Raw genomic sequence first — 27,759 nt, 5'->3', positions numbered from 1 at the left:
AAAATTAATGCATGCCTTTTACTGCCATTTAAAGGGAGGTGCTAGTCTAAAACATAACAAGAACCTAAAACTATGAAACCCCAGCTGTTTACATACTCTTATGGTAATTTCAAATACTATATAAATCAGTTTTATAGGAAGTTGCATAGGTTGTGTTCTGTACAATGACAATGTGTAAAACGTAGGCATTATTGCCCCCATTTTTTTATCTCTAAACTTTCATAATTGCAGACCAGTGATGGCGCATAATCCTCCAAATCAACTGTAGAATACTGAAATCGTTATTCACTGTTGTTTTAAAAAGTGCATATAAGTGTTAAATTAGAACCTGTGAAACCATTTCAAAATGTTTAGACAACCAGTAAGTGTTACTCAAGATTTTATCTTAAGTATATAAGTGATGTTCAAGATCAACTCCTCAGTGGTGGTCAAGACAGTTTAGGGTTTCAAGCACAAAGTTGACATTCTGGAGCAGTTTAGGAGCAGAAATTTTTTTTCTACTTCGTGTTCCAAAAGTCTTCTTGGAACACTTGGAGTAGTACAGAAGTAATCTAGCCATTTGGTGGAGCTTATTATTACTGTACAGTCAGTAAGCGCTGCTCAAGAGTGAAGCAAGACACAAAGCCTACAGCAACCAATTAAGCTTGCCTTCCCAAGGATGGTCTACCACGCACATCATGTTGCAAACATTTTTGTTTGGGTAGGCAAGGAACTTAATTTGTACCCGCCCTAGTTGCTTAGTGGCTGTGGTGTTGGGCTGCTAAGCACGAGGTCGCAGGATCGAATCTCGGCCAGAGCTGCCGCATTTCAATGGGGGCAAAAGGCGAAAACACCTGTGCACTTAAATTTACTATAGGTGCACGTTAAAGAACCCCAGTTAGTAGAAATTTCCGGAGTCCCACACTACGGCATGCCTCGTAATAAGAAAGTGGTTTTGGCACGTAAGACCCCATAATTTAATTTTTCTTAATTTTGTAGACCAACCACAACACTTATCAGGCTTCTTGGTGCTTGTGCTGTAACAGAAGAGAGTATGTATGTGTGTAAATAAAAAAAAATGTAAATCATGCCATCTTACAATGGCCCCTTTTCACTGCTGGTATGCTCCACCACGATACATTGCATAAGCCTCTTCCCGTAGCAAGCTATATTGCAGCAAAGTTGACGCTTGAAAACCGGCATTATACAACACTTTCTACAATGGTTGTGCCTTCCGCACTTTGAAGGCAAAGCATTTCAGCATCCGAAATTTCAGCTGTGCTTATAATTTATTGCCTCTGTAAGGTACGTGGCAGTGTTGCAAGGATACCCGAATTCTCATGCATGTCCGAAAAATAGTTTGTTGGGTGTATTTCTGCTTGGTAATGAAGACGGCTACGACAGTGCACATTAGTGACACAACAGTGGCCAAATGCTCAGATTCCTTTTAAGTAGAGTGCTGTGTGCTTTTATGACTTTGGTGAAGTTAGCATCTGAATTTGCCATACACACACCTGCAAATTATCTATTCATTAAATTCACGCACACATAATATCACTATAATGAGAAATGCATAGTGTTTTAGCTGTTCCCTGCAGAATGTTTTCTGACAACTGCTTTGATGATGGATGGATGAATAAATTTCTTGACGTCCGTCGGTACGTGCGATTAGTGCGCAGTGGGCCACTCCCACGTCGGGACAGAGAGGCCATGCCCCTCCGCCGCGTCGCGGGCCCGATGGACAGCCCAGAGCTGTGCTTCAAGGTCCGAGCTGTGTGGAGCTCGGTCCCACTCTTCCTTGGTGGTCCTGGCACCAGGGGGCAAGCCCAGAGCATGTGATCAAGGCTAGCTATATCCTTACAGTAGTGACACGCATTGTGAGGGTGCACGTCCGGAAAGATGTTGTGCAGGAAGGTCGGGCATGCGTAGGTGCCTGTCTGAAGCCACCTGTACGTGACTTCTTGTGCTTTATTGGGTGCTTTGTGCGGTAGCGGCATGGTTCTCTTGACTAACTTGTAATGCTGGGTGAGATCGTTGTGACGAGGGGATCGCGATCGCTTGCCCATCCTGCCGAGAGGAAGTCCGGGCTCACACGGTGAGTTAGATCTTGTGCAGTCTCGTGTGCTGTCTCGTTGAGGTCACTTTTTAAGAACAATATTTGATCACGAATATACTCTTAATGCTTCACACACAAAACAATTTGTTACCTTGTTGTGTCCATGAAAGGGTTGTATTAAGAATAATTTTTTGGCAGCCTTGTTGACAGTTTGACAGCATCAATCAGTGAATCCTTAACAGGCACTCTGCAACACTTTTTCAAGAAGGAAAGCCAACCTACTGAGTCTCCAACACATGCGATTTTACATTTTGTCACAACCTTAATGCAGCTGGCACATCTGGGTTCAAGCTTATATAGTGCTAACTTAGGCAAGTTGGCACATGTTGCAGCACTTCATTTGTCTCCTTTATGTCCTATGTGTTGTAATGCTATGTTATTTATTCAAGCTCGTACTTCTGAGCAGCAAGCAAAATGCAGTTGACTTCATTCCGTTAATTCGACTCTGACGGGACTGACGAAACAGATTGAATTATCTGGTGGGTCAAATTTAAGAAGATGCAGAAGAAATGCCAACACACATGACTGATTTATTTGCCATGGTTTACGTACAGATTCTAACATGCCCCAGAGTGAAACACACGCCCACTGTCTGTGTGTCCAAAGTGTAAACTAGCATAGAAAGGACAAAAGCCCCTAAAATGAAAGAGAAATCAAATGCGCACACAATTTTTATTTTTTAGAAAAACGGACAAGGGTCCAATGTGTTGCACATTGCAACCAATTTTCCAAAGTCAGCTTCGCCGCAATACATCCGTGTTATGCGGTAAAGCATACGAAAATTGCCAAGAAAGTTTTGTTAAAGATGGCACATTAGAAATGGGTGAATACCACAATCAGACGTTTTGATCTGTGATTATTGCTTGGAGCTCCTCCTGGGCAGGCAGAAAATAGGCATTTCCTGCAGGAGATAAAGTCTGTTTCACACATCTACTGTCCTCTGAGGTATGTCACCAAAGGGGTCGCTTATTGGGTTCACTGTAGGGGTCAGCATGCATGCTGACTGCTCAAGTTGGAATTATTGGGTGAAGGCCTATTTTAGTATCAACATAACCAAAGTTTGGACCTATAGAAATGCACGTGTGTCAGCTGGGACTTTCAGACGGGATCAAATTTATAGGAGTCTACTGTTCTGCAGCCACTGAGCACTGCAGCATGCTAATATTCTGCTATGTGTAGTAAGAGATACATTCTTGCTGCAAAGTCCACTGCCATATGGTACAGTCGACTTCTGTTAATTCGACTCCGGGTAATTCAATCCTGGCCAAAGGTCTTGGCCGGCAGTCATACATTTCTACAGTCCCGAATCTCTTATTTTGATTGTAAAATTGGCCTTCACAGGATAACTTGAACTTGGAACAGTGACTCGCTGTTGACCCCTATGGTGAACCCAATAGCGACCCCTTTAGTGGCAGCACGTCTAGCTCGGCGATGCTTAGGAAACAATGTATGCATTCAACACGTGTGATCGCGTGTCGACAACTCCCATTTATGCTTGCCATAGGAAACTTTTGAAGCAAGAACCATATATCACAAAGTTTAATTACGGTATTTACCCGATTCTAATGTGTGCCTCATAAGTTAGCACTAGTAGAATGCAATAGTTGTACACTTTTCTTTTCAGTGACACCCGCCGTGGTTGCTCAGTGACTATGGTGTTGGGCTGCTGAGCACGAGGATGGGGATCGAATCCCAGCCACGGCGGCTGCATTTTGATGGGGGCGAAATGCGAAAACACCTGTGTACTTAGATATAGGTGCACGTTAAAGAACCCTAGGTGGTCGAAATTTCCAGAGTCCTCCACTACGGCGTACCTCATAATCAGAAAGTGGTTTTGGCAAGTAAAACCCCATAATTTAATTTTTTTCTTTCAATGACAGTGGTAAGCTCCCAGCCATGATTTGGTAATGCCTGCCATATGCATTCCACCCCATTTTTATTCTTAGGTAAATTGCCTTTTCATGATCAGGGTCCCTTACGAGCAACTGACTTACTCCTGTACAGACTCTAGAGGCTGACTGGCGATGTGAATTCTTCAACATTGTCTTCTGCATATTAATCTTCAAACCCACTCTAACACTTTTTTGGTTAAGGTCCTCAATCACTAGTAATTTGTCCCCACTGTTGCCGAGATATTCACCATTGATCCGCACTCCGAATGTGCTGCAACTGCAGATTTGATATGGCATTAATCAAAGCCAACACCGCCGTGTTATCTCACCACCTTGAACTGACACTCTCACACGCAGATCCACTGGCCACTGTAATCACCATGGCGGGAACGCTAGGCCTAGGTATGCTATTACGGTTCATACATTCGGTGCTGTCTTTTTCATTGAAAGAATTCACCGCTGTCAGCAAAGGTACCCACTCTGCCTCTGCAATCCTCGTAAAGCACGGCGCGTTGCATATTGCTAGTCCTCGAAAGGCAGCTTTGCCTCAGCACAGTGATGCTACGCGGTGAAGTGTATGGGACGCAGCACATATATTGTTAGACTCACGTGCACTTGCCGTCTCCTGTCAGAGTGCAAGCACCTATATGCCTAATAAGTGTACTGGCAGACCTTCAGAGCTTTTTCAGACGTGCCTGTGGCGATTTGGGCCCTTAAGGGCAGTAAAAGACATGCATTCATTTTTTTTTTTTTCGGACATTGTAGCGGCCCTTAGGGAGTCTGAAAAATCGGACTGTACAACTGACCAAAAGGATGCTTCATCCATGGGGCGAACACGCAGCGTAACAAGGACAAGAATAGGAAGGACCATTGCATTGAGGAATGATCAGGAAAGGAACTGTGCCGCCGCCTCTTTGAAGGAGCTTGCGCTCAAAAAGCAAAGTGTTGGCTGATGCTAAGATGCAGGTTACCCACATCCAAACCAAAATAAACCCCTTAAAGCAGTGAAATGCAACACTGAGGCATTATGCGCAGGCTGAGAGTATGTCAGAACAGTTGAGGTTGACTTTCCAGTTGCTTGGAGAATCTCATATGTGACAAAGTTCGGGCATGATACCAATGAGCTTGCTATCAGTTGATACAAATAGCTCTATTTGCTTTTGTATGCATCTCTTTTTATTCGCATTTTAAAATGTTTGACTCTATTTGCCGTGAGCTAGACCACGTTTTTTACAGTGAAGCTGTCTATGGTGAGGATCTGGCAGATCGCATCCGCGCATAGACCAACAATTTTTCATACGGTGGGCCGATCCCGAAGAAAGTGCAATACCAGGCCAACCCGAGGCAGAAGTGAAGCAGGCTTTAAGCACTCCCCACACATGGGCCAATCCCATAGGTAGTGCAATACCAGGCCGACCCGCGGTAGAGGTGCAGTTCACCATTAAGGGGCCCACGTACGCAGCTTTGCTGGTCTTCCTTCACAGAGTAAAAGGGCACCGAGTTTCTTTCGAAGATATTTTAGTAGCTGTGCATTTTACAAACCCCTCTTTTCAGTTTTTTATTTTGAATAAAATAAACACTACTCCTTACTGTTCAAAGTGGATTGTTTTTATTTTTTTAACATGCTTACCAGAGAGTGACAGCATCAGGTGACATGGTGTCAGCCCATCTTGACATAAAACAATGTTCTGTGAAACCTGAAAAAATCAGGGAATTTGAAAATGTCAACTTGGTAGACACGTTGTTCTTCTAAGCATGCAGTATGGCACATAAGCCTGGAGGTTAACGAAGAATCTCGAGAACATGTTAAGGGCAGTACAAAGAGCAATGCAATGATAAATGACAATGAGACAGGAAGAGATTAGTATGGATAGTCGATATTCTAGTACACATTAAGAGGAAAAAATGAAGCTGGGCAGGCCATGTAATGCATAGGGTAGATAACCAGTGGACCATTAGAGTTGCAGAATGGGTGCCAAGGGAAGGGAAGTTCTGTCAAGGATGACAGAAAACAGGTGAGATGATGAAATTTGAAAGCACAAGTTCGCATCAGCTAGTGCAAGACAATGATAATTGGAGATTGCAGGGAGGCACCTTCATTCTGCATTGAACTTTAAAATAGGATGATGATGATGAATGCGTGCAACTCTTTAAAAAGAAATTTGGGCCTGAAATAGCTTACTCAGTTCACCAAGACACGAAACCAAATTCGTATGCTTTGCCACTAACACAGATGTATTCCAGCGAAGCTAACTTATGAAAAGCGGCCACCATTGTGCAATCATCTATTTCACTGTTGGAACAGCTTGCGAAACATAGCATGATATGTTGGAAGGAGCTCTGTAACTTTTTTTCTTTATAGCCGGCTATAATATGCACATGCTGAATTTTTTATAATTAATGCTATGTGATGTGCAAATTAAGCAGTAATTTTATGCAGTATTAAAACGTACCTTAGTGTAACAGTACAATGAGAGACGTAATCAAGAATTTGTATGTATGCACATCTGAGTTCGCATGCAATGCGTGCTGTCATCCTTGAGTGCGCACAGACGTGAAACTGGTGCACTGATCTTAGTGCAGCTTGGTAGCTCATAGTTTGTGAGGGGATTCGTAATGGCAGTGCTCCACCACGCCACAATGCAGCAGTCAACGCTGAAGAGAGGAAATGCTAATCTTACCAACGCTACACATGCTCAACAGGCCAATGAGAGTGCTGACAGGTGAGCTTGAAGCTCGCCAGATCCATCTCACAATTTGTGCGTCGTACATGACAGCATAATCAACATTTAATCATCGATTTATTTCAACTACCATGTACGTCGACGTTGCTTCTTTAGTGTTAATACTTTGTTGGCCCCCCTCCCCTTTTTTCTTCAAGGATACTTCTGACAGTGAAAAATAACACTGAATGTCCACATGAACAGGAACTGGCATAAGATGCAACCATTTGTGACCTTTTTAACAGAAGCTTGTATTGCCTCACTGGTGTCGGTGTTACTGCGCGAAAAAAGAAATTGCTTAACAGGCTGCGGATTCGAACCACCGACCTCTGGGTTGCGAGACCACCATGCTAACCGATTCAGCCACTGTCAGTTCATCAAACGCTGCCTTTAAGGTGGGTAAGTAGAAGCAGCGCAAGGCATGAGCCAATCACGGGCGTCCCCTTCCTCCAGAGGAGGGAAAGGGTGTGTTCGCTCGCCTGACACCTGCAGTTTCCCACACCAGTTCAGGCCCAGCAGTCAGATGGGGAGGCTGCGTTTGGTCTGTTCTGCCGAAGAGCAGGCTGTGTTGAAGGAATGGCAGTGGGAGCAGGCCACGTGTTGTGCCTTTGGCCAAAGAACAGGCAGTGTTTGATTGATGCCACCGGGAACTTGAGAAAGGGGTCGACGTTGACGTGCCGCCCTCGCCGTGAAGCGTTACAAAGAGCCGCAGATCCCAAGTTTCGCTTGCACCCCACTTCGCAGCAATGGAAGGGCAGTAACTTTTTGGCCTCCATCCTTGTGTCATAGTCCAAGCATGCTCTTGCTAAATAGAATCATTCTTGGCAACTAAAGCTTAGTGTTTAGGTGCAATTAAAGCTCGTCATTGGAACAGTCTCCAGTACTTCAGAATTTCACAATAAGTAGAATACCATTTTGTTGGCTAGTACCACGGCAGAGATAGTGACCTATAGGTAGATACTGAAAGAGCCAGTATAGTAAGAATTTCATTTAAAGTTGGAGGAATGGTACAACTCTTGGCATTCTGGGGAGTAAAAAAGAGTGGAATTAAGAGATCTCAACTTTGTCAAGCAGGAATGAAATGGAGGGCCCGCCCCATTCTGCAACTTTACTGTGGACCAGTGTATGCCAACATGGCAAGTAAGAAAAAAAATTCGGTATTTCATGGTGCGTGTAGATCCATAGACTTTTGTTCCCAGTGGTATCTTTTGATGACATGCCCAGGCTTTTTTTTTTCTAGTCACTTGTTACACTTTAATGCGATAAAATCTACTTGAACCTCTTGTGGTTGCAAGATCCGCAGGCGAGCTCGTTCCCTCAATCGGCTGCCATCACCCAGTCTCTACTCGTCACATAACCATATCTTGTGAACATTATATACATTTTTTTTTTTGCCTCTTAGCATTTTGGGTGATATCCTGAGTGATGAAAACAAGCACTACATAAAATCAGCAACATCTATCACTATGACAGATTCATAACAATAGTGCAGCCACTACATTGTTTTAGCTTTCCATACTAAATAAACTCACTGTGTCTGCGTTCAGTGTGGGCAGAGGTAAGCTTGCACACGTAAGTTTTTGGTAACATTCATAACAAAGCAAACAAGCTTTCAGGACTATAAACCTTTGAGTCACATCAGCTATGTGGGAGCAAAATATACATTCAAAAAACAGGAAAAAAAAAGGCACACTGTTATGTGCCACTAATCCTTTCTTAAAAAGCTGCAAGAATTTTAGGCGGTTTTGATAGAATTATAGCATGGCACAAAACTGATGGTGCTGTGCATTTGGTCACCGCAAGCAGCTGTACATTGTTAACCTCTCTGGTCAATCATGTCTGCTGCAGAAGCATCCCTAGTATGTCTCCAAATATCAAGATACTTGATTTAGTGCAGCATCACTCTTTGTTGGCCTTTTTATCAGACTGACGCAGAAGTGGGAGCACTGTACACTGTTCACATTTTCTTTGTGCGCAAAAGATAAATATGCGTTGCATTCACCACTAAGAGAATGTATTTAATGCTGTTCTTAAGTTTACAGCCTTACAGCACATGACACAGATATTCATGACAAATCTGTGCATGTCATACAGACAGCCGAAATTTCAAATGAAACGGCACTTTCCTCCCTCTCGAGAAAGCGCCACACCTAGCCAGAGTCAAGGCAACACAAACAAACAGTGCGACGCAAAACACAGTCGTGTCGCTCGCCATGACGCATTACTTTGGTAAATCGCCCAATTCAGAATGCACAATGCCACGGTGGAAAATGTGCCATGCAACAAAAATGGATAAGAAAAAAAAAAGCGGGTGGTGCTAGTCACGTGAACCCGATGTGGTTCTTCGGCTCAAGTATGTGACAAGGCGAGGAAGGAACGTCGCTTGCGGATGCTACTCAAGGCAGAGGGAGAGTGTGTCTCTGTTGGCAGTCACGCTCACCTCATGGTGGTGTGGTAAGAGGGCATTCAATTTCTTCTGTCTCCTCTAATACTAAACCAGTTTAAAAGATTATTTCGGTAAAGCAATGCCAGAAGTCTGAAGTCATTACTCCAAACATTTATCATGGATATGAAGTCCAATGCATGTGGAACTGTCGAAAGTGGTTCACTCATATTCTTCTAATCTACTTTCAAGAAATTTCACACTAAATTGATCTAGACCTCTGCATTGTCACAAACAGCAGGAAGCAACCTTGAAGTCTGTTTTGAATTCCTCATTAATGCATGAAAATCCAGGATGCAGCAGCCAAGTAACAGTCTACTACACATAACTCCATCTTCACCTCTGTGTTCAGGCAATGAAATACAGTTTTTACCATAGCAAACATGAGATGTTCACTTGTTGGAGATGCAGCTCTTAGCCTGTCTACGTATGACTGCGACATTTAAAGAAGATGCCAGTTATCTAAAAGTATGTTATTAAAAAAACATCTTTCATGTTCGTAACATGCCTGGAGGCAATAATAACCAGCTTGAAAAGTAATTATGTCCCATGGCTGTATTCGGGTCTCAAGAAGCTTTAAATTGCAGTGTAAACTAAAACTTGCTAGGGGGCCTGATGTAGGGCCCTCAAAAAACAGGCCAAACGGGGCTAAATGTTTCTTCAATAAGATAGAAAGTGCGCTGGAAAGTTAACACCAAATATACATGAAAATATATTAATTCAGACTTACCACCAGACTTTCACAATTCGAGTCTTGTTCTCCAAGGTGCATTGCCATTCCGACTTGTCCAGCTAGTGAGAAATGCAGTTCGTATTGCCTCCACCAATGTGTTGCACATGCACAAGTGATGAACTCTACAAAATGAGAGCAGCATTGAAGATAAACTGAGCAGCTGAAAGTGCACGCACTGTTGCTTCTACGCACAATATGGAAACTAAACAGCAGAGGTAAATTTCGTTAATAGAATTGCGTAACACTTCATTCCCGTTCATATTGAAACATAAGTAGACTCTGAATATAAGACAACCCCCTACTTAAAGACATCGCTTTACAGTCCCCTTTATAATGGAAAACTACATGTTCTATAAAAAATTGGGCACTGAAAGCACCATGCCCCGCTTTGCTTCAATTGTTTCGCTTAAATCTTTTGTGTACCCAGCAGAAATTCTAGATTCTAAGCTTTTGTTTTAAATGTAACAAACCTCGTCAAATTTGGTGCAGTGGTTGCCGAGAAAAACGAATACTGCGTTTACATGTATTTAGATTGGAACACCCGAGCTCAAGTTTTCTCTTAAACGCGCCCGCCCCGCGGAGGCATTGCCGAGCCCAAACCTACGGAGCAGTATGGGATCCACATTTTGTCTGCTGGAGGCACCGCCAAATTATACTAAACAAAGAAACGTTGCGTACACTTAGTACACGTACAAATTTCCTCTTTATAGCGACAACGTAGGGGACTGCGGCTTGCACTGGCAGCCGGCTTTACCTATGCGCCGCCAGTCTGGTTCCTCAGACGTAACGATTGCGACAGTGTACGCGGCGGAAAAAGCACCTGAAACTCCTGCAAGACCAGACAAAACCTTGCCTCTGTACATTATCTAACTCCTTCTCATTACCGCTAAACGAAACTCGAGAACGCAGTCAAGAATTTCGTATTGAGCTGAGAGTACGCTGCACAAGGTCTACTGAAAGACGGAACTATTTAACGACAGCTTGTAGGCTAACTTCAAGATGTATCGATAAGTAACTGTTCAATAACTGTAGAATAAATACGTCCACTTGCCTGTCTGTTCACGCCAATACCGCAAGCTCTTTTCAGAAGCACGAGACGGGCGCTGAAAAGCGTCGAGACATTTCATTCGGCGAAATTAACCGCTTGCATTTCCAATGCAGCGAAAAATCAAGTGAACGATTAGAGTGTATTAACGATTTCGACGATGCAGTCGGCCATTTTGGGAAGCTTTAGGCATGGATCGGCTTGGCTATAGATGCGCACAATCTTTGGAAGCGACTTTTTTTTTTTTTTTTTTTTTGTCGCCAGACAAAAATCACTGTGTTAAACTTTTTTTTTTTTTACAGGGAAGATATGTTTATACTAAGGGTATGGTGGCTAGCATACACTCTTAAGCATAATTACACCCTTTTGCCACACAACGATAATCGTCATCTGCTTGTCCGCATTTCCTTTCTTTAACGCGGCGAGCCCGGTACTTTCCAGTAACGAACGGCATGCGCGTTATCATTCCCGACAGGAAAGTAACAGGCAATGCTATCATGCTGATAACGCGTGTGCCGTTCGTTACTGTAAACGCCGCCAGAAGTGGGGAGCAATTCCGTGTGTCTTGAATGACGCTTGTACAGTTATCAGTCAAACCGCCTAATGTTGCCACTTCTCTGTTGTGCTTATGTAGGCTTTTTTCTAACCTTCACGGTGGGTGCAGCATGTCTAGAGCCGCAGCGTCCTGCGCTCTATGCGGTTGCACGGGACTGGCGGCCACGCATCGTTACACAACTTCCCAAATAACAATAAGAGTCAGTTTTGGCACTTGGTAGAGCAGTAAACGAGGGATCCAAAAGAAATGTGATTGTTCCGCAAATATATATTTCTCTATAATTCTTCTAGAGGTAATTCAAAAAACGAAACTATAGTCCGATGCAACTTAAGTATGCAGCGAAGCCCCGCCCACGGCCTCATAACCGCCAGCCACTATTACTCTGCGAGGCTGCAAATAATTCATACTTCAAATTTTTCCTGTTAGGCAAATAAGGCGGTAACCACAAAAATAATATTATTAGCGCATAATTTTATACATTTTCCCTCCCCTATTAAAGTATAATAGGCGAGTATAAGTACAAATCTATCGTCCTCTACTGCGTCACAAACTACGTGCCCACTAAAACCAAGCGGCCGCCAAAAAATAATCCCTGGACAACCCAAGAAGTAATTCAGGCAAAGCGCCGTCTGAAAAGACTGCGTAGAACAATAAAAATTAAAGGAGGAGACGAATCCAGGGTGACGAAACTTCCTAATGCCATCGCGGAATTCAAGCTTGCAGCCAAACGAGCAAAAGAATGTTATTTTAATGTAAAGTTACCGAGCTTTCTTACTAATAATCCCGGAAGGTTCTGGAGGCACTTTCGCACCAATGATGGAGAAGCGTCCCACTTAAGCCCAGAGGAAGAAACTGCGAAAGCCAACGCATATAACATTTTTTTTCAATCAGTATTTACTACAGACAATAACATTATTCCCCCCATTCTAACGAGACAGGGCGTAAGCATTGGCGAATTACACATTACGGACGCTGGCATACTTAATCTTCTGCTTAATCTTGACCTTAAAAAAGGAAGCGGTCCTGACAACATACTTAACGACTTTCTGAAAAGGTATGCGGAATGGTGCAGTAGATACCTCGGCATAATTTTTCGTAAATCACTCACGACTTCACAGCTACCGAACGACTGGAAAATTGCAAAGATAATACCTATCCATAAATCAGGCGACACAGCAGAAATTTCAAATTTTAGACCCATTTCATTAACTAGTACATCCTGTAAGCTTCTAGAGCACATAATCTTGAAGCACATAACGGTTTTTCTAGAGAGCATTGGCTTCTTGTCTCCCTACCAACATGGTTTTCGCAGTGGTTTATCAACAATAACCCAATTAACAGAACTAGTCCACGATCTTGCATATACTATCAATCACCGCGGCCAGACTGACATGATTTTACTTGATCTATCTAAGGCATTTGATTGTGTATGCCATAACAAATTAATCGCTAAAGTTGAAAGTGTTGTTGGGAAAGGGCTCCTTTCAGCCTGGATAAAAAAATTTCAAGCCAATCGTTCACAATTTGTAACCTACGAAAAAATGCCACCTAACACTGTCACCGTTACTTCCGGAGTTCCCCAAGGCTCAGTTCTTGGGTCATTACTCTTCTTAATAATCTATATTAATGACATCACAGCTAACATTGGTTGTAATATAAAACTGTTCGCCGACGACTGCGTTATCTATAGTGAAATCACTAATTATAACGATAACATTGCACTTAATACATCCCTCAACACTCTAGCTATTTGGTGCTCTAATTGGCAGATGTCAATTAACGTAAAAAAGTCTGTGGTCATGACCGTAACAAGGAAAAGAAGACCATCTAACTTTACATATGAGATTAACGGCATACCACTAACTAAAGTTGAACAACATAAATACCTGGGAGTTACATTAACCTCAGACCTCAGGTGGGATAAACACATTTCGAATATCACGGCAGGAGCATTACGCAAACTATTCTTCCTCAAAAGAAGCCTTGAGCTCTCTACAACATCAACGAAGCTACTGTGGCCTACACAATGTTCGTTAGGCCGGTTCTCGAATATGCAAATACAGTCTGGTTTCCTCATACAACAACTAACATAACAAAATTAGAGGCAGTACAAAGAAAGGCTATAAGGTTCATTCACAACAAATATATACGCACTGACTCACTGATTAATCTTCTAACGCAGTCTGGATTGCAAATGCTATCTACCGGGGCAAAACACGCTCGCCTGAAGTTCTTGTTTCAGCTTCTAAAAAATAACTATAAGATAGATGTGTCCAGGTACATTTCATTTTCTGAGGCTCGAAAAACACGTAACAAACATGCGCACACTTTAACAGAATACACATGCAACAATGACACGTTTAAGTATTCATTCTTCCCCCTTACAATTGCTGAATGGAACCGACTTGATCCTGCTATAACCGCCATCGAATCGTTGTCCGAATTTACTTCGCAAGTGGAAGCTGCAGTGCGTAAATAAAACAATTTATCATCGCACGTGTCATCGTCAGAAATTTCGCATTGTGTTGCTTTCGACTTCCCACTTTTCTTTTTCCATTTTTGTTTGATTGTCGTTAAGTGGACATATGGTACACTGTGTTCCCAAAATAAATTTTCATTACTGTACTACTGCTAGTCCTAAGATAATTGTTATAACTGCCATTTCCTGCTGATTGCTTGCCTAGATTGTTCTTTCTTTTTCTATTCGTGTCTTCTCGCTCTCAAAGTGTATGCTTTAAAGCGTATCCCTTCACACAACTTTAAAATTTCTTCACGCGTTAAGTGTTATCTTTCAGTTCGCTCCTATTTTATGTATAAACTAGTTAATTACGTGTTCTTAACTGCCAGAATCATGTTAATTAACTGTCATGTGAAAACTTGCATTTTTGTTTCTAAACTCAGCTTCTTTCTTATATTACCATCCTCGGGCAATTGTTTTCTTTTTTCTTCCTTTTTTCAATTAACTGTTCTGCCTAAATGCGTATTCATATACATGTCTACTGTATCGCCCAACTGCCACGCTCTCAAATGAGAGTAGCAGTATTGTAAATAAAATAAATAAATAAAATAATGGTGAAAGTCGAATTCTTTATTCAACTGAAAATTATAAAATGCTTGCTTTGCTGCAACTATTTGTTTTCAAGTTTCAGTGCAGTTGGCAGTGAAGTTTCATGAGTAAAACTGGTTCAGCAGTGAAATGAACTGTACCGCAGACTTTTGAAGAGTGAAATGTTCAGACTCCATACACTTTGTCCATGTCTGTTGCACACCTCATTGCTTCTGCCGATAAAAGGCTCTTCAAGAACAGCAGACTCTCCGGATCTATCAAGTACGACGCATTGTTGAAAAGGCCACATGGCGATGATTTTGTTTGCTTTTGTGATTGGCTGGCTAAGTAACACAACCCCGCGCGGTTCATGTGCCATGGTTGCTATGTATTCTACTATAGAAATCTTTAATTTACATTTTCACTTGTTTACTTGTTCTTGGCAGTGTTCTTCCTGCGGTTCTTTCCAGTGTGATTCCATTTGATGGGGTTCCTTGTTTGCCATGTAAAGGAGAGGTGCATCTCACAGGCCTACCTGTGAGATGCACCTTATTTCATTTCTCTTTTCGGGTTTATGTGTCTTTATGGTGAATGGTCGGCATTATTCATATTTGTATAATAAAGGTACCCTTCCCCTAATTTGCATAGGAAGGAGACCTATGGTTGCCCCCCCCCCAAAAAAGAATTACTGCATACGCGCCTGCTCTGTTGCCATTGATGAAATGACACAGAGGAATGCATAGAGCAAACATTTAGAGTCTGAAGGCTCGCATCGATGTCACTGGTTGTCCTTTCCCATTATGCACCATTAAAAGCACTCATTGTGGTTAAAACAATGTTTGACTAGTTGCTAACATATTTCATAGTTTCCTTCCAGTGCAGACCCTCACTCCAGGATGCTGCAGGTCACACTGAACATTAATTTCGAAGTTTCAGTGCACTTCCTGAACCGCTCCCACTGCCAGATCCATCCACAGTAATTTTGGGTAGTTATTCCCGTAAAACTTCCGGGTTCCTTGCCTTGGCACTCAACCTCAGTACACTGTAGCTACTAGTATAGGTGAGAAAATTATGCTGTATAAACAGAATGAAAGGCAATTTCCTAAACATGCAAAAGCATGCAAGTTCCTTTAACGCGCAAAAAGCATGGATAGCAGGCATATTTCTAATTTAGTGTGTTCACTGTGTGAAAGCTTACATTTACATATATGGAAGCATAGAACAAATGTTTCAAAGCATTAATTACATCCTTGAGCTTAATAATTAACATTAAAAAATTCTGTATAATTTGGGCAATTTAATCTTACACATAAAACCAATTCATTCAGTTTTGCAGACACTAAGTGGGCTCACAAGTTTTACTATGCCTTTTGGAAGGATGACACAGGAACATAATTTCTGCTGCAAAATGTTTTCCAGTAAAACATCCAATTGGGAAGAAAAGCATTCTAAAAACAATACAGGGTTTTCAACTTACTTATCCCAAATGAATTATGCAGTAATTTTTTACCAGTGTCTTTTATAGTTCTTTCAACAAAGAAATTATTGCCATGTGATGCTTTGTGCACTACACACAAAATTCAGTGAATGACAATGTCATTCATGCTTAAAATAAAAAAACACTGCTTCCCAAGTGTTGCTAGCGGCTACTTCCTAATATAGGTTATAGGCACTCAAAGTTCAAAATTCTCAAGTGGAAATGAGAGTGAAGAAAGGCAAATAAGGAGGTTAAAGTGAAAACACTGTATTAGGCACACCTGCAACTAATAGAGAAGAAAACTCAACTAACAACTCCATGGAGGTGATAGCAGAAGTGACAAAGTATGGAAAAAAATAAACGAAGCACTAAATCGGAAGTCAGTCGATACACAAACAGATACGTTGAACATTGATTGCACTTTTGTAGGTGGTACAGAACTTGCAGACCGTTTTAACAATTTTTTTGTTAAAGTAGGATGCATAGATCACGACATTCAAGATACAATGCATGCCGCTTCATTAAGAGAATCTTTATTTCTAAAGATTACTAGCATCCCTGAGGTGATTACAACATTTTCATCCTTGAAAAATAGCCATAGTCGAGACGTAGATGATTTAGAAATTAGGCCAATTAAGTACGTCATAGACTTACTTGCACCTGCAGTAATGCACATTTTTAATATTTTCTTGCCAACCGGAGTTTTACCGCGTAATATGCAGGTAGCGAGAGTAATAGTTCACAAAGGAGGTGACAAAAATAATATGGGCAATTATTGGCCAGTATCTATACTTCCTGTGCTATCAAAGGGACTCAAAAAAATTGTTAACTTTTGTATTAATAAATTTTCGCAAAAACAATAGCCTGCTAACCGACTGTCAACACGGGTTTAAGAAAAAGCGGTCTATGGAAACTGCTTTAAGTATACAGAAGGAGCTTATTCTAGAGAACACTGACAAAAAATTTCTGACTTTAGGGTTATACTTAGACTTCAGCAAAGCCTTTGATAGGGTCAACCAGAAATTGCTGCTGATAAAGCTGGAAAAATATGGCTTCCGAGGAATAACACTTGAACTTATCTGATCTTATTTAGAAAGCCGACATCAGTTTGCTGAAATTAATGAGAACAGATCGCAGATAAAATCTTTGACAGCGAGTGTGCCCCAAGGTAGCATTCTTGGCCCGATACTTTTCCTGTATTACATTAATGATATTGTACAAGTGAGCGATATGTGTAAATTTGTCACGTATGCAGATGATTGCTCTGTTTTCTTTACAGGTAAAGATTTAAAAGAAATAACGCCTATAGCAAGCTCCGTTTGTTATGGACTTCGAGCATGGTCTAAGGCAAACGGCCTCATCCTCAGTGAAACCAAAACAAAGTGCGTTATTTTTCATGCTCTGGGAAGTTCTACTACATTGCCAGATAATATTGTGTGGGGTCTGTATAAAATTAACCTTACGTCATCCATAAAAACCCTAGGCATAATACTCGCAGAGCATATGTCCTGGAATGAACACGTTAGTCATGTTTGCTCAAAGGTACGAAAAGTTGTTGGTGTGTTAAATTGCAATTGAAGTGCATTACATTTTCAAGTTAAGTGTCTAATTTATCATGCTCTTCTCCATTCACACCTCAGTTACTGTTCACTTATATGGGGTAACACTACAGCGCAAAATATTCAAATGCTGGAAATACTTCACAAGAAAGCAATTCGGGCGATAGCGAACGTTTCTTTTTTCGAGCATGCGCAAGAGCTTTTCCAACAAAACAGAATAATCAGAGCCCGTGACATATATAAATTCAAAACATTACTAAGCTATAGAAATGCTATGCTGGGAAAACTCGATTCATTCCTAGCCCCGGCAACTCTACAACAAAATAGAAGTGCATATTCATATCGTCACCAGGCACCATGGCAGATCCCTTTCTCACATACTAATTATGGCTGCCAATGCCTTAAACATACACTACCGTCCCTACTTAACTATTTTAACCAACAACATGTTGATGTGTTATCTCTAAACAAAACTAAAATATTGGATTTGTTCTTATAGATGTGTATTGTTAACTGCTCCAACAGTTCCGCAGAACTTATATATTCTCATTTTGTTTATACATACACACTTGTAACTACTATTCCTAGAATCCGGGTTTCCGCTGCAGTGATTGTGCCCGAACCACGTGGCAGGGTTTCGTGTTGTAAACTGGATGCTGCAAAGGGCGTCTTCGCGTTTGTTAAAATTCAAGGATGTGATGACGCCCTGGGCTACGTTGCCGTGATGTCTGTCGCGAAAGCAGCAGCCTATATGCAGATTTTCTTTTTTTATGTTTTTTAACATAGATGCACATATATATTTGCAAGTATGTAAAATAATTTCTGAAAAAAAGAATGTTTCCTGATGGTAACTTAACTTGTGTTTATTGTAAACTTCTGTGAAATTTGTTATATTTATATATGTATGTGTGTGTATGTATATATATGTATACATGTATTGCTTTTGCATTCTTATTTATTTATTTATTTTACAATACTGCAGGCCATCGTCGGGTCCATGCAGGAGTGGTTACAACATGGAATACAGTACAAAAAAAGAATAAAGTGAAACTAGTGTATCCAAAACAAAGAGCATTAGCACACACAAAAAAGAACACACTCAATAAATATATACACTGTTTAAATGAGCCGTCCGGGAAGCAGGAGAAACAGCGTTTACCATAAGAATGCATCTACAGAGGCTGCATATGAAATACAGGTAATATCACCATTCGAATTCCAGATTCTCAATACTGTCAATAATTGCGTTGGCAGATGGGCAATTTACGGCTCTAGAGGGTAGTATGTTCCAATGGGAAATGGCGTGTGGGAATAAAGAGTACTTGTGAGTGTTATTATGGCTGGGATGGTGTCGTATTGATTTATTATGGTTGGTTCGGGCAGAAAGTCTGAATGGCGCTTGAATGTATGTTGCTTGTGGTATTCGATAGGAGCCGTGATAAAGTAAGTATAGAAATTTTAATCTGGAAATCATTCTATGTTGAGCCAGTGATTGAATGTTAGCCTTGATGCGCAGGTTCGTAATGCTCGTTTGACGTGAATATTGTGAATATATAAATCTCAATGCTAAGTTCTGTATGCGTTCTAGTTTCTCGGTTAAATACTTCTGGTGCGGGGCCCAAATAATGTCAGCATACTCTAAAGAGGGTCTAATGAGGGTTTTGTATGCATTTAATTTAACACTAGGAGGTGTGTTTCTAAGTTTTCTTCTCAAGAAATGTAGTTTACCTAGGGCCTTGTCATATATGTTATTTATATGAGTTTCCCAATTTAATTTCGTTGTAAGAGTGACCTCGAGATATGTGACCTCCTCGTATTTTCTTAGTGATATATTATTTATTGTGTATGTAAACTGAAGCACATTTTTCTTGTGAGTGAAGGAGATACTGGTAGTTTTTGATGCATTCAGTTTCATCCCCCAAATGTTGCACCAATTTTGTACAGCAGCTAACGAATCATCTAGTTTTACCTGATCCTCTCTGGTATTCACTGTTGCGTACACTACGCAATCATCGACGAATAGGCGGCTGAACGCATGAACAAATATCATTGATGTAGATCAGAAATAGGAGGGGCGCAAGAACCGAGCCTTGTGGAACACCAGAAAAAACGTTGACGTAATCAGACGTAATATCATTCACAGCTACGCATTGCTTTCAGTTTTCGAGATAGTTCTTGATCCATGATACTGTTTTCTCGTGTACACCAATGGCAATTAGTTTAGTAATAAGATCTGGATGAGGAACAACATCAAAGGCCTTTGAAAAATCTAAGAAAATGGCATCTATTTGGCTTCTGTTATTTATTGTGGTAGCTACATCATGGGTTAACTCAGCTAACTGAGTAATAGTACTTAGACCTGAACGGAATCCATGTTGCCGGCTGTATAGTAGGTTATTATTCTCTAAGTGCAATATTATGGCCTTATAAATAATATGTTCGAACAATTTACTGGATGCACATGTTAATGAAACAGATCTATAGTTACTTACATCGAGTTTAGAGCCAGATTTGTGCACAGGTATTACTTTGGCCCTTCGCCAGTCGTCAGGTATCACTGAAGTTTCCAAAGATCGCCTGTAAATTACGTATAAGTATTTTGACGTCCAAACTGCGTGTTTTTGCAAAAATGCATCTGATATAAGATCAGGGCCACAGGGTTTCTTTACATCCAGTTTTTGTAAGAGTCAAAGAATTCCTTGTTGGTCGATATCTATTTCAGGCATTGGATTCTCGAAATGATAATGTAGTTCTGTTAAATACAGATAAAAAAAATTCATTAAATTTGCTTGCTATGACGTCAGGCTGAACAATCGTCTCGTTTGAAACAGTAATCTGCGATACGGTGTGCCACTCCCTCGATAGGTAGCACCAGGATTTTTGTGGTTTATTCGTCATGTAAGAAGGCAGAGTAACAGTGAAAAAACGCTCCTTGGCCATATGTTTATCTTATCTTGTAATAAGCGTACGAGATCTTGAAGGTCACGTGTGGTTTTCTTTCTGCGCTTCCTTTTAATTTTTCGTTTTAAATGTATTATTTCGCGCGATACCCAAGGATGTTCTCTGTTCACTCTTTTCTTTCTGGAGGGAATGTAGTTTTCTTCACAAAAGTGTACAATATGCTTAAAACGTAACCATAATTCATTTACGCCATGAAGTAATGAAACCTGCAGAAAGCAGGCGTTTAAATATTCTGAGATAGCATTGTCATCCGCTCTTGAGTAATCCCTGATAACAGCAATCGATGGCTTAACACGTTCACAGTTTCCTAAAATCGGACAGGAGAATACAATAGTTTTGTGGTCCGAAATGCTATTTTCAACGTTTAATGTGTTATTTTGATATAGACTGCTTACGAACATCAGATCAAGCACAGAACATGACGGACCAGCTATTCTAGTCGGTTCGGAAACTCGCTGGTCTAGAGAGAAGGTAAATGACATGAACAATAGTGATTCAGCACTTTTTGCGTCGGAGCTGTTGTGCGAAAGATTAGACCAATTGATTCCTGATAAATTGAAATCACTCGTGATAATAATATTGGAACGTGAATAAGTGTGTTGTGCAATGTAATCATGCATAACGTCTAGGTATTCAGGGGGCGCATTCGGAGGTCGGTATACGCCACCCAGAAATATGCTTTTTCCATTAAATGTAAGGTTACACCACACGCTTTCATGGTCAGGTATGCTGTTTAAAACTGTGAATTTTATGTTAGATTTAATTGCGACAGCTACACCTCCCCCCCCGCGACTCTCTGTCTTTCCGTATGAGCCGATAAGAAGGTGGAAACACTTCGGAATCCTGGATGCTTTCCTGAAGCCAGGTTTCCGTGATGACTATAACGTGCGGTTGATGGGCTGCAACTATGCTTTCAAGTAGGCTGGACTTATTGACTACGCTGCGCGCATTCAGTGATAACACTCTGATACATTTCGTACGTTGTTGTCACGTGCCATCACAAGCTGCTGGGCCAGCGTGTGCAGAAGTTTTCGGTTTAGATAGTTCAATTCTTCTGACCTCACACTCATTCCATATAAAGGTGTTGCCATTTATTTTTAGTTTATCAAATGACAGAGATACCTTTGCCCCTTTCGCCTTGTCACTTACTGCACAACACCATAATTTAGCACGTGTGTCGCATACTTTCTTTGAGAAATCCTCGGATATTGAAATCCGGGTGTTTTTCACCTTGAAGCAGCTTGATAATATTTTGTTTTTCTCAGCGAAGTTGAATAGCCTGATAATAATGGGGCGTGTCCTTTGGCTTTGCTTTGTACCAATTCTGTGAACTCGTTCTATTGAGTTAATTTCTATTCCTAGGATCTTCTTAAGTATACCGTGCACTTCTTCTTCAAGTGTTTTAACATCTTCATCAGAGCTCTCTCTTAATCCATAAATTACTAGGTTATTCCACCTACTTCTATTTTCTAAATCATCGACCTTCGGTGCCAGAAATTCTACTTGCATCATGGTAGATTTACAAGATTCCTCGCAGTGTACTATCCTGTCTTCGCATTCTTTCCATAATCCCCTTTCATTCTCAATAACTGTCATTCTTTCTTGCAAATCTGCAACTATTGTCTCCACATGCTTGATATTTGAAGACAGTTGTTTCAGTGTTTTGTTCATTTCCTTTTGTTCTCTCAGAATGTGTTTCATTAGTTCCCGCTGCGAACATTCATCTGAATCAGAGTAAGGGCCTGGATTTTGTTCGTCTCCGGATGTTAGTAACATTAAGCGGACAACATTAAAACAACCCCGCAAAATAGCAACACAGTATTGTGGACTTCGGAGCACCGTTAACGTTACGCCGTTGTCTCTAACTGAAGAGACTAAATGCTGGTCACTAACCTGTGCGATCAGAAAAAATTTGATCAGCATCCGTGCTCGTTCGGTGCTTCCAAGTCCACTGAAGGGAACGTCGAAAAGGCTGCTGCTTTTATCCGGGTGCCACAATGTCTCCGTCGACGTCACCGTGCTGGTCAGGTGGTCCCAGTGCAGTGCACGTGGTACAGCTTCCTGCGACTTGTTTTGTCCGATGAAGCCAGCAGGGCAGACAGCCGGAGGTAGCAGTAGATAGGCCTGATGCAGTGCATGCTCAGACCCTGCGTCGACGAATCCGGTCCTTGACAGCACGATCTGTGCGATCAGAAAAAATTTGATCAGCATTCGTACTCGTTCGGTGCTTCCAAGTCCACTATGATATATGCAACTGAGTCTGTGTTAAATAATAATATGCAAGATAACAGATTATAATTGTATACTGGGAGTCATTTGACACAACTGTATTACAACTAGTTTCCATGTAATAACATGAAAATTTCTATACGTATTTGTGTTTAAAAAACTCTTATATCCACACTTTATGTGTAATTGTATTGCTACACCAGCCGCTTCCGTGCCTGTCTGGGAGACCGGAACTTTGTCAAGCCGAAGAGATTTCGGCTTTTTTCCCGGCTCTCCCTTTTTCACCTTGCATCCAGTGGTAAAAATAAAAATCATGATGATGATGATGTAGCAGAATATGATCACAGAACTGAAATGCCACTGTACTGAATTTTGTTAAACTGAAAAGCATTTGCATTGGGTTGAATGGGGTTTCGATGGGGGATACAAAAAAAGTTCGTACAGCTGAATAATTTGCTTAAGTGATGTTCAAGTGGTAGTTTACTGTATATTGGTTTTCTTGGATAAAAGATTTAGTTGGAAACAGTGCCTTGTATGTCCTCATTTTTTCTGAAACATTGCTCGATGAACAAGAGGCGCAAAAAGACGCCTTTCTATTTTGTCTCTTCCGACCTAACTGGCATTTGGCGAATACCTCTTGCGTGCGGGAGAAAGTAAGGAGGGGGGGGGGTATATAGGAAAAAATTTGGCAGTGTCTGGCTCCTCCTGGGGTGGTGTTAGAGGTGTGTATGAACCACTGCTTAGATAAATCGAACTCTGTACCTTTTTCTCAGTACAAACATTCGTGAATGTTAACTTCTTATTCTAGCAGTTTAAAAATGTCTGGATAGGCCCTATATCACAATGTCCCAAGCCTCCTATTTTTTTATTTAAAAGGACTTGAAAGCATTCGAACTTCAATGTTAATGAAAAGAATGTTACAACTTTCAATAGCAAGGGATTGCTATTATCAAGACTCCACAAAATGATGCAAAAACGGCTGTTCTGCCATGAACAATTTTCAATATTGTAATTCTGAGAAGCGGTTATTAAGTTTTGAGGAGAAAGTTTGTTAAATGTATGTTCCAGCTTGTAAACCGCGCACAAACTATTTGAGGGCGGTAAGAAGATTGTCTATTGTTTAATATCAAGAGTTGACAAACAGCCACAGTTCAGCAATGTCATGTGTTTTCTCATTTTGAAGAGCAAAAATTATTTCAACATATCTGAGCTATCAACACTACAATAGTAATGACGCTAGCCATTAATCAAGTGGGGGACCAAGATTACAATTTCTTTTCAGGGTGGGGGGCTCAGCCCCCCCCCCCACTGAAAATCTCCGGAGGGGGCTCGGGCCCTGGAGACCCCCACATAGTCACCGTCTATGCTGCTATGTTAACATGGATGGTATTATATGTGCATTTCTCAAGTGAATAAATTAAACAAAGTACACGTAGTTCATTTTCATGGGAAGCAACATTGAAGCAATCAATTTTGCGTCTTTCCATTTTAAGGTGAAAGCCTTAGATGCTTATGCTTTAAGGTCTCATTGTGAGGTACAGAAAATATCATGTGACCCAAGGAAGGCCAGAAGCGAACGAAAACATGTCCAGCCATGTATAAGACATGATTAATGATTATCAGAGTTATCACTATGTGGTACCTGTTTCCAAGTTCCTGTGATGATGTTTAAGGTTATTTCAGATACACCGCTTCATCACTATCATTATATACAGTTCTTTCATATGTGAATGCATAGCTTGTAGAAGACAGGTAGGTAGAACCATAATGCAGAATGGACCATTTGTTAAAGAATTGGTTTTCTTCAAATGACGATCCATCTATAAGATTTTTATAATGAGTGGGACATTGCACCAAACTGGTAGCCCATGACGGTGAGGTGCTCATTGTTACCAACCTTCTAGTGAAAAAAATATACTTTCGAAGAACTCCCAAGAAAAGAAATGTATAGATATATATAGAGTGAAATGCACATTATTGCAGGGACCTGAACTTTAATCAAAGTGGTGACAATAGTGGTCAAAGTTTTCTTATTATTTGTACTAATGCAATGTGAAGATGGGGATCATGATCCTGGCAACGAAAAATGAAAATCAATGATGACAGCGGTCATTGTCAGCTTAAAGAACTGTGTGGACAGACAGACATAGGAAACCAGCACTCACGTGGTGTCGGAGCAAAGCTGGAACTTATGGCTGAGCCAAATAACTTATAAGGGCTGTGGCGCACACGACAGCTGCGCGCGGATATGATATACTAGAAATCATCAAGCAGTATCTGCCACATGGGGTTAGCGCATGCTGCCTGCACTAATAGATCTCCCACCGAGCTCCTACATCTATACGAATACACAGCTACAAAATGCATGCCGAGATGCAGGATCCGTCCAGTAAAGGGAACAAATTCGCCAGTCGCTTAATATGACATTGACCGACACCTACAGAAGTCGCTTAATCATTTAAATAATTAGGTGAGAATGACTTGGTTCGACAGGCAAGGTTCTGACTGGTGTTGTCGCTTTTTGTGACTGTTGTCGCGGGTCGCTTTTTAAGTCGCGACGATAGATTGGATTTTTTACAAGCACTGCTCCAGGAGGGCACACGCAACCGGAGGCCTCAGGAGAGGACCTGAGGTTATAATAAAGCAGGCGGCGCAGGATCCCCAGGGCACCCAAGGGGTAGTGGGGAGATCAAAGCTGGAAGCAGGATGGCCCGTAGGATTGGAGTGGCGGAGGCCTAAGCGTGCTGGACTTAAAATAAATATTATTACGTCCAGCCGCCAACTTGTGACGCCAAGACTTCTGCAACAGCAGTCAGATGTTTACCGTTTGACATACTAAGGCAGCAGCGGAAGCGGACGAAGACACAGAAACGTGAAAAAGAGACCCCACGCTACAAGTTAGTAGTATTTTAATATTTAAATTATGGCAATTGAATAACGCGCAACTGAGCCCTCTCGAAGCGTTCGACGCATGGAAAAATTCGCGAGGACGGTAAGATACCAGTGTGACAGGGGCACAAGCAAGGAACGAAAACGCACACACAGGGCAAACTGTGAAGATGCTATATATTTTGCTATATATGCAATATATGCTATATCTATCAAGTGACTAGTGCCATGCTTTAATCTTCAAAGGTCGCAATGCTTTCGCAATGAAATTGTTGACAGTGTGCGCTGTGTGTGTATCTTGTGTTCCGGCTCACTGCTCATCGCGATCACGCCCGATCCTGATCGAATTTCGCGGTCGTGATTGCCTTCTTTGGACAAAATGAGCGAGAGACCCAATCACAGTCGAGAATTTCGATCCGGATCGGTGCCGATCGCGATGAGAAGTATACGTGTGACACTGGTAGTGACAGGGCAACGCCATATCATACTCGCCTTCACGGGAGACCACTGACCAAACGACAACAATCGTTCGCGCCAGCAACACCCAAGGAGACGCACGAGGAAAACTTGTACGCGACGCACAGATCGCCAGCCGACACATGGCAAAATGCCGGCACGCCAGGGCACGCCTAGGGACAGAACGACCAAAGAAGCTGCTCCTCCGTGGTACCTAGGCAAAGGGAGAAATTTCAAGCGCGAACGCCCCCAGATTTTCTCTCTCGCACCCGCTGAAACGACTGGCCAATCCCGTGAACTGGCGTTTCCTCTAATGACCGTCTCGTGGTGCCTATGGACCGCATCGTTTATGGATTTTTGAGAAGGAGCGATGCTGGCACCGAGCGACGCCGTGGCGTGTTCGTCCTCGGCGTGATCGTTCTCTGGACCGCGCGTTGTTTAACATTTCTCATGTGATTGTACATACGTGCGTTGCTTGTGTGTTGGTTGTAGGTTCTGTGTTACTTGGCGGAAAACCGTGAGTAGTGGCGGTGCGGCAGTGCGGCCAATGGTGCGGCTTTGGCCTGGGTGAGCTCTGGCAGAAAAGAATCTGCGTTGTGTGACCCGTGCTTTTTTGAGAACCCGGCGGTGGTGACAATTGAAATGTCGAAGTGACCTAGCGCCTCGGCAGCGAAGTTCTGCGAACCGCGATGTGGCGTCGCCGTGTCCTACTTTGCTTAACGGACATCGAGGGGTGTGCTGCTCGCTGCAAGTCATGTAAATGCAACTGCGTCGACCGCCCACTGTTCAGCGCTGTGTTTGGTGTGCTGTGCTTGAAACGAGTGGTGCAGCCGTGCAGCGGGAGTGGCGGAGGAGCAGAGTGGCTTAGGGGCTCCGTTTGCGCGTTCACAGACATGTGCTCCCGTCTTGGTCTCATTAGCGGCTGTCGCGCGATTGTGGTGTGCTAGCTCCTTGCTTAGTATGAAGTTTACGACGCTAACACACAGCATGTTCACGTTTTTCCGCGCTATATGTCATTTGCATGGCGGCCGAGTTGAAAACGAGACATATGTCTGTGTTCTTTGCGTTTGTGTGTTGTAAATTACTTTCTATTGTGGAAGTTCTGGGAGTCTTATTACGCAAGGGGTGCGAACGTAAACATAAACACATGTGTCTGAAATTTGGAATTACCCATAACACCCTTACGACTAATAAGTGGGCTACACGGCCTGTGTGAATCAGCTACCGTATGTTGCGATGCTCTTCCATGTGGTAGACTGATGCATGGTGCGCGTTTATTTCTGTACTGTTGTAAAAACCATTTGTGCATTCACTCAATACAAATGTACGGCTTCTTCACCGCAGTACATTTTAGTTAGGCGGTGAAGCATACTAAAAGTGGGAGGGGGCCGCTATCAGCCAGCATAGTATGTCCACTTAGGCGACCTGAGAGGCGGCGGGTGCGCGAGTGCATAATTAAAGAACTCTTATGTCCAGTGACAGTGGCCCCTTTTCACTTTTAGTATGCTTCACCGCAGTACATTGCTTAGGCATCACCGTGAAATATTAGTGTATTGTGAGAAAGATAATCGTAAAAAGCCTGATTATGCAACGTTTCTTTCGTAGCTTGCTACACCGCAATACAGGGGTGTAAATAAGCATCGTTCAGTAAAGCA

The 27,759-nt window shown here is 41.9% G+C and overlaps 1 protein-coding gene across 7 annotated transcripts in view; it reads right to left on the bottom strand.

Annotated features, from left to right (window-relative positions):
* LOC140212807 (uncharacterized) overlaps positions 1 to 23,821 on the bottom strand; it is a 31,180-nt gene extending 7,359 nt beyond the window's left edge. For 2 of the 7 annotated variants that reach the window (XR_011895869.1, XM_072289409.1), the window contains exons 1-4: positions 22,424 to 23,821; positions 10,938 to 10,989; positions 9,884 to 10,008; positions 5,618 to 5,684 (exon numbers count right to left, since the gene is read on the bottom strand). Coding sequence is in view for 4 of the 7 variants with exons in the window: in XM_072289409.1 (XP_072145510.1) it covers positions 5,618 to 5,684; positions 9,884 to 10,008; positions 10,938 to 10,989; positions 22,424 to 22,741 (562 nt within the window). In the remaining 3 variants the exon portion in view is untranslated. Of the gene's footprint in view, positions 1 to 2,611; positions 2,997 to 5,617; positions 5,685 to 8,828; positions 9,194 to 9,883; positions 10,009 to 10,937; positions 11,857 to 12,262; positions 15,203 to 22,423 lie in introns of those variants that run through there. The other 5 variants (XM_072289411.1, XM_072289408.1, XM_072289410.1 and 2 more) reach the window with 5 other exon arrangements.
* Positions 23,822 to 27,759: the final 3,938 nt, after the last annotated feature.

Source organism: Dermacentor andersoni, chromosome 7 (assembly GCF_023375885.2).
Source record: "Dermacentor andersoni chromosome 7, qqDerAnde1_hic_scaffold, whole genome shotgun sequence".
NCBI classification, from domain to species: domain Eukaryota; kingdom Metazoa; phylum Arthropoda; class Arachnida; order Ixodida; family Ixodidae; genus Dermacentor; species Dermacentor andersoni.
The sequence above is the reverse complement of the archived record's forward strand: the minus strand, read 5'-3'. Positions and strand labels throughout refer to the sequence as shown.